This window comes from Bemisia tabaci, chromosome 1 (genome assembly GCF_918797505.1).
Source record: "Bemisia tabaci chromosome 1, PGI_BMITA_v3".
Lineage (NCBI taxonomy): Eukaryota > Metazoa > Arthropoda > Insecta > Hemiptera > Aleyrodidae > Bemisia > Bemisia tabaci.
In genome coordinates, this window is record NC_092793.1 from 74,063,287 (window position 1) to 74,074,238 (window position 10,952).

General features: G+C 38.6%; 2 protein-coding genes across 2 annotated transcripts; one reads left to right on the forward strand and one right to left on the reverse strand.

Moving 5' to 3' along the window:
* Positions 1-294: 294 nt before the first annotated feature.
* LOC140226009 (putative nuclease HARBI1) lies at positions 295-3,437 on the forward strand. Its single transcript, XM_072306151.1, has 3 exons — positions 295-823; positions 1,719-2,005; positions 2,648-3,437. Exons 1-3 carry the CDS (start codon positions 615-617, stop codon positions 3,226-3,228), a joined length of 1,077 nt encoding a protein of 358 aa, XP_072162252.1. The 5' UTR covers positions 295-614; the 3' UTR covers positions 3,229-3,437.
* A 118-nt stretch (positions 3,438-3,555) lies between these two features.
* LOC140226010 (uncharacterized) lies at positions 3,556-10,576 on the reverse strand. The gene is made up of 4 exons (XM_072306152.1): positions 9,656-10,576; positions 7,953-8,071; positions 7,128-7,371; positions 3,556-6,368 (listed from the first exon to the last, which is right to left on the reverse strand). Exons 1-4 carry the CDS (start codon positions 10,101-10,103, stop codon positions 6,106-6,108), a joined length of 1,074 nt encoding a protein of 357 aa, XP_072162253.1. The 5' UTR covers positions 10,104-10,576; the 3' UTR covers positions 3,556-6,105.
* Positions 10,577-10,952: the final 376 nt, after the last annotated feature.

The following is a 10,952-nucleotide window of genomic DNA, read 5'->3' on the forward strand; positions in this document are numbered from 1 at the left end:
TCCCTCCTTTATCCATAGCTTATTCCATCACTTTGAACAATCAGCCTGAAATTTCTTGATCCCACAAGATTTTTACAAACCTCCCGCGCAAAGGGGTGTAGCCGCTCGTTAAGAGTTCCGAAATGATAGGCAATATCAGGGACACGGTGGGTAGGCGACCGTTGTGACAACCCCACGGCGAGGTGCACCACCAAGAGTGATGGTGGAGGGGGGGAGGGGTCGGCACGTGATTGCAGCGGCCAATTGCCTTGCGGCCACGCGCTACGGCCACGACACGGCCTCCACCTTGACAGCTATCGGCAGCTAAGGGCCGTTTGTACGACCTCCGGTTATCTGCTAGTCAAACGAAAACTATGACCTGACCGGAGGATTGGTGCTGTACGACCGATGACGACATCAAACCAGTGGTCAAAAACTGATGATTTGGCTGATTAGCAGATGGAGCGACGGCTATCTGCTGGTTAGGGCCTGACCAGTAGTTTGTTGACAGTTTGAGGTTATATTTTGGTCAGATCCAGATCGTTTATCTTATCATCATATATTCGTTGTTGCTGGCCAAGTTTATATTCTTGCCGTCGGGTGATATTATTTGAGTGTTGTTTGAGTTTGTGAAAATGTTTATGAACTTTGATTTTATTTCGGACGAAGAAGGGGAAATATATGACAACGTTCCTCCGCCAAGGAGGCCGAAATTAATAAGACCCAGAATCAACCCCATGGATGTTTGGGATGAACCAGAGTTTTTCCAAAGGTTTCGCCTATCCAAAGCAACTGTTAATGAAATTTTGGACCAAATTCTTCCAGCGCTTCAAGACTCAGGAAGGTAATAAGATATTTGAATTTAATACATTCTAATATTCATGCATGCATCAATCTCTGATTTTGGCTGAATGATGAAAGTGTACCCCTCCGCTGAACTTTGCCCTGCTACTCTCTTGACTCCTCCAGAAGCCTTCATGATGAAGGTACAAAATTTCTAGCTGGGGACTTTAGAAGGTGAACATGTTATTTTGCAGAGGAAACCAAGAGTGCACACTGAACAATGTACCCTGTGCCATGCCAGAAGGGGGCAAATGAAGGCTGTAGCCTGTGGAGCAATAATGCGACTGGGCGCATGTCAAATGTTTTTGGGGCTGCCCACTATTGCTTCTTTCATGTAGGAAAACCTGGGGGGCTATCAAAGCCGTTTGCTTTTCAGTTAGGAGGAACCTGAAATTTATTAGGGGCTCAAGTCTCAATACTTCAAGATCAGCTGAGAATTGTTTGATTTGCATCAGGTGCATGACATTCATTAGAAGCACCTATCTCAAGCATTCACTCTGCTTTTCATTGTTTGAGCATTCTCCCCAATAGAGGATGCACCCAGACCTGTTTTGCAAAACTCTCGTGCTTTCATTGCTTTTCGCCCTTCAACTAGGTGCAGACAGTGCAAGTTATAACGCATCTATTTGTAAAATGGTCTGAAGTAGGCGGTGCCACAAGAATTTGGCAGTGATTGGTAGTTATGAGCCTGTGTCGAATATTGCTCCATGAAATTGTGTGCTCCTAGTAGTATAGCAAGGAAGGTTCGGATCAATATTGAAATTTTTGCTGGAGATGATTGCGTAGGAAACTTTGCATCAACAACACTGCAAGTTAAGTTTCAAAATTTACAGTCATAGAGGTGTTTTTCTAACAAGGCAGTTTTTTGCATTAAGCTTTCTCTTAAAATTTTACAGAAATGATGCTGTTTCTCCACTGAATAAATTGCTGATGACGCTGCGATTCTATGCCACTGGTAGCTTTTTTATGGAGGTTGGTGATTTCATTGGACCAGAAAAGTCTACTACAATGCGCCACATTTGGACGACAACCCGGGCAATAGTCGGCTTGCGACAGCAACACATTTACATGCCTCGCAACAATGAAGAGATCGCTCAGATACAAGGTCGCTTTTATAACATGGCTCGATTTCCTCGTGTAATTGGCGTAGTGGATGGAACTTTCATTCGAATTCAATCCCCAGGTAATTTCTTTTTAACAATTTTTGGTACTTTTGCTGGCAACACAAGTTTACATTTGGGGGCTTGGAAATAAATTATGAAAAGTAACAATAAACCACCGTTTTGGATGATATTTGAGTTTTAACAAGACACCCTAAACTCTAATAGTGCAGAATAGGTACATACAAGAATAAAATAATAGAAATACTTTTCTAGGCATTCAAATTAGAATAAAGTCACAACAGCATACTTAATGTTCAGACAAGACTGAGAAAAGTTTTGAATGCCGAGAACAGAGTAGCAAACGATCATCAATTTTTATTCATAAAACTACTGAAGAGGAACAGGTGGAAAGACACCTATTTTCTATCTTAAGTCTGATCCCTACTGTCAATTTGCAAACCATGTTTTGGTCTTGGTCTGAACTTTTTAGATGCAATTCATACTGTCTGATAAATACATTTGAAAGCAGAAGGCTTGAAGCTCTACCCTGAAGATTAACTTGTTTCTTCCTTGTTATGTCTTACTTTTCCTTCTCTACTTTTGTCATTGTCAATGTATCTGTAACTTCCTTTTGGTTGTACCTAACAGTTTTTTTGGGATTTTGTTCCTATAGTGTTACTAAAAAATATATAAATTAAACATTGTTTTTGTCTGTTTAACAGGTGGTGCTGATGCGGAAACTTTCCGCAACCGGAAGCAATATTTTGCGAAAAACATTCAAGTTGTTGGTGGCCCTTCTTTAGAGATACAAAATATTGTCACTAGGTGGCCTGGATCCGCCCATGATCAGACTGTCTTCAATGCCTCTAACATTGCACACCGACTCCAGGCTGGAGAATGGGGAAACCACTGGATTTTGGGAGACACAGGTTATGAATGTCGCCCATACATACTAGTTCCTCTGACCGCAGCAAACACTGCGGCACAAAATCTTTATAATGAATCATTCGTTCGGACCAGACAGTCGGTTGAACGACTCATAGGGGTTTGGAAACGACGTTTCCCGATTCTCTCAACAGGCATTCGCATTACAGAGGAAACTTTGGAAAAAACAGACTTTTACATTGTAGCCTGCGCTATTCTCCATAATATTGCAATTAGAAATAATGAGCCAGAGCCGCCAGTAGACCCGGCAGTGCCTATTTTCCCTGATATTGTAGTGCAACATAATGCTGTCACTTTAAATCATAGAATTGCTGCACGAACGGAACTCATTGCAAATTATTTTACGAATCTTGTGTGAAAAGTTTGGCACAAAGCTTAGACCATTAAGATAGGTATACAAGTTCCTACCGAACTGTAATTTTTCCTCCAGAAGAATTCTTTTTGGAACTATCATGTGATATTGTTACTCTTGATTGTTTCTGCTGTTGACTTTGTACATTTTGTATTGTATTGTATATAAGATAAGAAATCATTTTATTTGATCAGTATATAAAAGAGAAAAGATAATAAAGGTTTTTTCATTCAATCATAATAGCAAATAGATCTCGTCATTAATACTCATCCTTCCATTCATTAGTGTTTAGGAGGAAAAAAAAAATTACATCTAAGCTTGCAACATTGCAGAAATCATGAAAAGATTAATTTTCCTATTAAACAGCTCAGCAATAGGTACTCTTTTCTGAAATGTCTGCCTCAGCATGGAGAAAATTTTGTGTGAATTTCAAGCTATAACTCTTCTAAATGCTTCTAAGAAAAGGGAAAGATACTAAAATGTCCAAGAGGAGAGAAGAGCTTTTGAACTTCGGCCAACATACTTTTATTTTCAACAATATAAACTCGGGTGGTGTACTTTCAGATAGTGTCTCACAACCTTGGGTGCAAAATTTGCAGGTAGCAGGTTCCTGCCCAATATTAAGTAAAAACTAGCCTACTGATCTATCATACCGTTTTCATTTAAATCTGAAGCGCAAAAAGTTTTAGAAAATTATCAGAAAATATGTTGGTGAAGTTGCAGGAACGCATATTTCAGTTTGCGGCATTGCAGACCGTTCATAATTTATTGATCTTTCAGACAGAAAAATAGTCAACACCATTTCTTGAAAACTCCCCTGCTGCTCTTTCTGAGTGAAGCACATGTCAAAATTTCAAGAAGTAGCATGGATTTATTTACTTCAGATACATAAATGAGAGCAAAAATTTTAAAACATCGCAAACTGCATTAGCGTTCTTGCAGTTTAACAATTTTGTTTCCTTCACTGGAAAAAATTAGACGAAGGTTAAAAGGTATTAATAATACTGATTTGGTAGTAAAGAATGGTAATGTTTAATTATTATACGAAAGAGGTTTACAATTTTTTAAAGCAAAAAGATAAACACAGGCACTTAGAGTCAGATTATAATTAATTCAAAGGTCATGGAAAAAAGGCACAACAAATAGATTGGGAATTAATCAAAACATTGGAGCGTACCTAGAAAACGCAGGTATTAATTGGACTGGGGGAGGGAGCAATTATTTTCAGTTAGCAAGATCGCAGACAAATATTCTAATTACACTAGTGGCTTGCATTCCTTTCTTTTCTATGTGAGGAATGACAATGAAAAAAACTGTGGTAACATCCTCCTTAACATTTTAATTATTTTATCACATTTAAATTATTCTATCACATTTCAAGTATTCTAAGCGTAAGATGAGAATTTTAAAATTTACATTTCATTAAGAATAGGCCAAGTCCCAAGTCGTCCCCAAAATTTGACTGCAACTGAAATCTTCGCAGAGTTCAGAAACAGCGTAAGAACCAACTGACTAGCAACCCCCAGGCAGGACACAAATACGTTAATGACTGAACTTTGACTAGGGTGGCATAGCTATGCACTTGAAACTAAATAAGAACCATCACCAAATATTTCTATGTACAAATTATCACTTGCAAAGGCATTATCCACTTATTAAACTAGAGCTCTATCACTATCAGAGAGTAAAAATGAATTAATTGTTGTAATTGAAATATTTCTAGAGATCTGAGATTTGGCACTTATATTTAGGGTAGAACCGTTTTAAAGGGCTAATAGTAACATTCTCTCTAACATGATAAATACTTCATCATATTTTAATTATTTTATCACATTTTAATTATTCTATCACATTTTAATTATTCTATCACATTTTAATTGGATTGCATTTTGCAAAAAGGAACCACTAGCATTGCAATCATGCTAAGATTGTGCAACTTCATCTTTTGCGATAAAATTGCGGAAATCGTGAAAAAATATGAAATTTAGATGGTAATTTTTGTCTTAAATTTACAGTTTTTAGCGGGTAAAATAGGAACTATTAATGGATAATTGGGTTTTTCCTCCAAGACAAAAGAAGTTGCACAATCTTAGCAACATTGCAATGCTAGTGGTTCCTTTTTGCTAAATGCAAACCAATTATTCTAGGCGTAACGGGGTTTGTAAGATCAACATTTTAAAATTTCCATTTCATGAAGAAATGCAAAGTCTTACCATGTCGGCCCCAAAGTTTGACCGCAACTGAAATCTTTGCAGAGTTCAGGAACAGCTTAAGAACCAAATGACTAGCAACTCTACGGCAGGACTCAAATACATTATTGACTGAACTTTGACTAGAGCAGCATAACTAAACACTTAAAACTAAATAAGAACCATCACCAAACATTTCTATGTACAAATTATCACTTTCAAAGGCATTGTCCACTGCAACTGAGAGCTTTATCACTATCACAGAGTAGAGAATGAATTATTTGTGGTAATTGAAATATTTCTAGAGATCTGAGATTTGGCACTTATATTTAGGATAGAACCATTTAAAGGAACGCAGAGGTAACGCTCAATGCACCTAGGTAAAGATAAATAAAGAATAAAATATCTGCAGCTCATCAATAAATTATGTACAGCTTATCAATAAATGGTAGGAACAAGATTTATCAGTCAGGAGAAGAGCACTCCAAAATTAAAAAATGGTTTTCCTCGAGTGATCTCTCCAACAAAGGAAAAATTATAGAAATTGGCTCCGATAAAGTGATACTGACAAAACTTCTAATGAATTACCACTCGTCATTTCACTTTAAAAATTATCACACTTTCAGGAAGATTCTCCGATGCAACTGAGGAGAGCATTGATAGAATGAGAACTTTTATAGAAGAACAATTAAAGCTAACAGTTATTGTTGTAACTTTTTCGAATAGCTGCAATCTTTTCGTGATGCAACACAATATCTCTCTCTTCTTGATCTCTCAGGAACTGCATTTTAAGATCGTGTTCTTCTTTTTTCCTTACTTCCTCTTGCTCTGCTATCTCTGTGAGTCTTTGGAAATACATCTTTTGATAGTCTACCAACTCTTCTTTTTCTAGCAGAAGCCTTTCGTGAGTCGCATAGATTCGTTTGTTGTTTTTATACTTCGGGGTCACTACCTTTCCTGAAACAAAAAAAAAATCAAAGATCAGGTTCTGTTCAGGCAAGAAGACAAAAATTGAAAATTAACTAACTGCGCTGAAATTTTCTTTCTCCATGAACAGCGCGTAATAAATAAGCGATTTCAGCCCGTAAAAAATAAAAATCTGGTTACTCTGTAAGGCCTAAGCTAGGTTTCACGACACAATGAAACTTTGACTGGAAATTTGCATCACCATAACCTTTCATTTCAGTCATGTCTCATTGACATGCTCAGGTGCCCCATGAAAGGGGCGAAATTTGGAAAGGCTTCTAAACAATAATTTATTTTTAACCGTTATGATCATAAATTAATCAGTACCTTCTGTAGGTATGACTGCAGAAGGTTGTTCGTGTGTTATGCGTTCCAATATCTCGGTGTTGACTGCTCATTTACATTTTCCACCGCACCCCCACCCCCTCTGCTTTACTTCATAACTACTTTTATCAACGCTATCAAGAAAAAAGCAATGAAAAATAACTCCAAAAATTCTTATTAGAATTGCTTAAAAATGCATAACAAACGAACAAGCATATGTTGTTATAATTTAAGAAGTTATTGATTGCTTTGTGATCGTTGACGGACGTAATTAAATTAATGTTAAATTCCATTGCATTTAATGAGATTTGATCTGCAGTGTTGCTGTAGAACAGACCTGTTCCAGTGAATGTTTTGCACATCTGCTTCTTTCATCCTATTCTAGACTAAAAAAATGTGCCATTAGGAAAGTTTATTTTTCCTTACCACTTTCGGCATTTCCATTAGGAATTCTTAAGGCATTTGATCGTGGCGTCCTTAGCATCGCTGGCGTGTAATTGCTCCAATTGGCTGATGGTGGTACATTCTCTCGTGCTAAAGAGCTGGTAGCTGGCGGTGTTGGTGGTGGTACATTCTCTCGTCCAGCAGAGCTGGTAGCTGGCGGTGTTGGTCTATTAGGTGTCTTTGGGGCAGAGGAGCTACCAGAAAGTCCAAACAAATGTCTTTCTTCCTAAAATAAAGAAGGTTTTAAACAAATGTTATTCAGTGGCTAAGCAACACAAAAGGAAAGTCCCGCAAACAAAATTTCCCACTCTATTTATTAGTTTCAGATGAAAGTTACAGACCTCTGAGAGCCTCAAAAGACCTGCACTTTCTTAAGATACTCAAATTTCGAGAAGGAAAACTTTCAATTGTTTCCAGTTCAACAGACATCAGCATTGCCTGGCTTCATTATTACTTCAATTTTCAAATGAAGTTCTCATTGAAACATGTATGCCTTGCCACAAAAAAGTAACGGTAGCGTATGACCTCTACTTCCCGCAATCAGCTAGATCCTTGCACCGATCTTATACTAATTTTTAATTAATTTATCCTCTTCTTTTTTTCCCACAGATGCAATTATTAAAAGCAAGAGAAGTTAATAATTTCTAGAATAAAGAGAGAATATATTGCTTCCCCTCCGTAGATGATATGCTATTAAAAAGTTTACAGAGGCAACAGCTGTGCATCTGAATTTGATCAAGAAAAATTATTAAAAAACCTGAAAACAAAAACAACAGTATAGTATATTACGCTTAACTTGTTACGTACCTCATTAAGGATTATTTCACAGTGCACATCTTCAGTTTCATCTGGCATATCTGCATCTTCTTCATACAAAGGATTCACATTCTCATCATTGAAACGTCCTCTTGCCCCAGGAAAAGCATCTGAAATGAAGGAGACAACTTAATAGTAATATCAAAATGATGATTTTAATCGGATCAAATTTTTGATTGATCCTCAAAGAAGAGTTCAATTCTAAGTTAAATTGATTCATATTATTATTGTATCTTTCAGGTGTGAATCTACTGATGAGACAAGTCTTTGGGAATTAGAGTCCCCACTGATTAAGATTGCACATTTTAAGGGTGCGCGCCAGATAATTGCATGATAACCTTTAAGCATTGATAGTAAATTCAAGAGTTGAGATGGCCGATCCTCTACCACAGTCTAAAAGTACATGAACTTTTCTGCGTGGATTCTACTGGCAATTTTGGGCGAGCCAAAAAAGATTTATTACATCAATGAGTGGCTTTAGATAAAAGGCTCTTTACTCCCACACAGTGTCAGCACAAAAGGGAATTGGCAGACTTTAATGACAGCAATACAGGAACAAGTGTGAAAAGCTTGAGACTTATTAGTGATATCCAGGCATGAGTATTTGCTAATATTTTTTACTCAGCTTTTTCCTCACTTCAAAAATAAAGCTAAAAGAAGGTTTCCTTTCCATGCATCAATATCTGTGGTAAATGAGTGAATTTTTCAGTTAAGGTGATTCGTGAAGCTCAAGTGACGTAGTCGAACTGGCATGCAATATATCGCATCTTTTAGATCAAAAATCTTGACAGATTTTGAATTTTCAGCAAAACAAGGACGATAGCCCCTGCGCATGAGCCTAAAGAATCATGCTAAACCCACAAATCGGCAAAATTCAGAGAAATGAAAGCCGGATAGTGTTAGGAAAAGAACCTCGCATTCGATTCAGCTATCGATTTCTGTATCGAATGCGAGGTTCTTTTCCTAACACTATCCTGCTTTCATTTCTCTGAATTTTGCCGATTTGTGGGTTTAGCATGATTCTTTAGGCTCATGCGCAGGGGCTATCGTCCTTTTTTTGCTGAAAATTAAAAATCTGTCGAGATTTTTGACCTAAAAGATGCGATGTATCGCATGCCACTTCGACTACGTCACTAGAGCTTGACGAATCAACTTAAACAAGACTTGAGGGAAATATCAATGCAAATGGTGAACCTTATTTCCTTTACTTGGGAAATATCTGTTGTTCATTTAACTTATCCTGGATAAATTTTTCTTCAGAACTTCCATACTCTGATAATCTCCGCTGCAACTTACAATAGCAGTTCGGTAAAATATCAAGCTTTGGTGATGGATACCAAAGGCAGGATAAATAAGAACAGGATTAATAGGACTTTCAGATGGGTATTGAAAGAATAACGTCTTAATTTTTCTCTGGTGAGGGATGCATAGTTCTTAGGGATTGGGCCAGGGTGGCTATAGCCACCTAGATTTTATGTTTCAGGCGAACTAGGCGATACCTGACAGACTCTGCCGAATATAATAGCCTCCATCTAGAGATGGTCTCCTGTTTTGTGTTCATAGAAAAAACTTAATGCATCCATCAATATACTTCGAACTTGGACCTGGCAAGAAAGTATTCATGGTATAAATATCAGAGTACTTGCGTATAATTAAAGGTGCATGCACGTTTGGAAGGTTTCAGCAAAATTTACCTGCATCGCAATCTGCCAGGTTCGATCCTCCGTGGATGGAATAGCTGCTACAGATTGATGATACTTTCTGCGATATAGCAGACACAGTTTGCGTTTCGTCTGCTGTCCCGCCACCGGTCTTCCTAAAACTTCTCCTTTCGGCCGCGAACTCCGATCTCGACTTCTTCTTTAAGGCATTCCACTTGTTGAGCAGTTGCTCCGGCGTCCGCGTGAATCCGTTCTGGGTGAAGGCTACGGCAATTTTCTCCCACGCGGACTTTTTTTCGGACCACATGACGGCATCGGAGGTTTTATTTTCTAAAATATGTCTAAAGTCTGAAATTTGGTCGCTCAGGAGCTCTACCTCGGCTACCGAGAACGGCGGTGCTTTGGGCTGCGCGGGTTTGTTGGGTTTGGATTTGGATCCTTTGGCAGGCGGTGCTCCTTCTGCATTCGGCGCACAACTCATGATAAAGATAGCACTCCGAAAAGAAAACGATAAAATAACAACGATAGAATAACAACGATAAAATAACAACGATAAAATTAAATTCACGGCAGGGCAAACTCGAGGTTAGGCACACGAACACGACCGAACGAAAACAACCACAAGGCGAAAAGGTAATGGCGGCGCTGAATACTACCTAACCTAAGAAAGTGCCGAGATATGACGTCATTCCGACGTGAATCTATTCTGAGAGGTCATCATTTTCTGACCCCAAGGTCATTTTCTGTGGATGTTTTCCAAATGAATAGTACAAGACAGATGACGCTCCGCGAGTGCATCAACCATCTGCCTATCAACCGATAACCACCAAACCACGGCCAAACCAGGAGTCGTACATCGCTGACACTCCAAGACCTCTAGTTTGGCCCTAACTACTGGTCACCAGACCAGCGCATTATCAGGAGTTTGACTAGCACATCGTACAATCGGCCCTAAAACGATCCGACCACGGCACGATGACCACCCCGCGACCCTTTGCTCCCCAAGTACAATAAGTTAAACTCGACGGAAAGGGTAGGCTACGCGAAGGGCAGCAGGATTGGGGGGGGGGGGGTTAAGGACTCCTGCTTCCGTAGCTTGCGGGCGTGGACTTCTTGCCAGATTGTGTGTTTCACAAGTGGATTACATTTTGCAATAAGTGACCACTATCTCTAGCCTTCACATAAAAGCACATATCTGCATAAGGAAACAAATGCATAAAAAGAATGCATAAAATGCACAAATTCATAATTGCATGGTATGTTGCTTCTAAAATGGACCAGAAATAGTGGTTCGATCCTTATTGCAAAATGTAATCCAAGTCAGGGTCGC

Excerpts from the sequence above, each read along its gene's own strand:
- LOC140226009 (XM_072306151.1), top strand. The coding sequence starts at position 615 with ATGTTTATGAACTTTGATTTTATTTCGGACGAAGAAGGGGAAATATAT. Across the intron at positions 824-1,718 it reads GCGCTTCAAGACTCAGGAAG|AAATGATGCTGTTTCTCCAC; the intron begins GTAATAAGATAT and ends AAAATTTTACAG. Across the intron at positions 2,006-2,647 it reads CATTCGAATTCAATCCCCAG|GTGGTGCTGATGCGGAAACT; the intron begins GTAATTTCTTTT and ends TCTGTTTAACAG.
- LOC140226010 (XM_072306152.1), bottom strand. The coding sequence starts at position 10,103 with ATGAGTTGTGCGCCGAATGCAGAAGGAGCACCGCCTGCCAAAGGATCC. Across the intron at positions 7,372-7,952 it reads GTGAAATAATCCTTAATGAG|GAAGAAAGACATTTGTTTGG; the intron begins GTACGTAACAAG and ends TCTTTATTTTAG. Across the intron at positions 6,369-7,127 it reads TAATGGAAATGCCGAAAGTG|GAAAGGTAGTGACCCCGAAG; the intron begins GTAAGGAAAAAT and ends TTTTTGTTTCAG.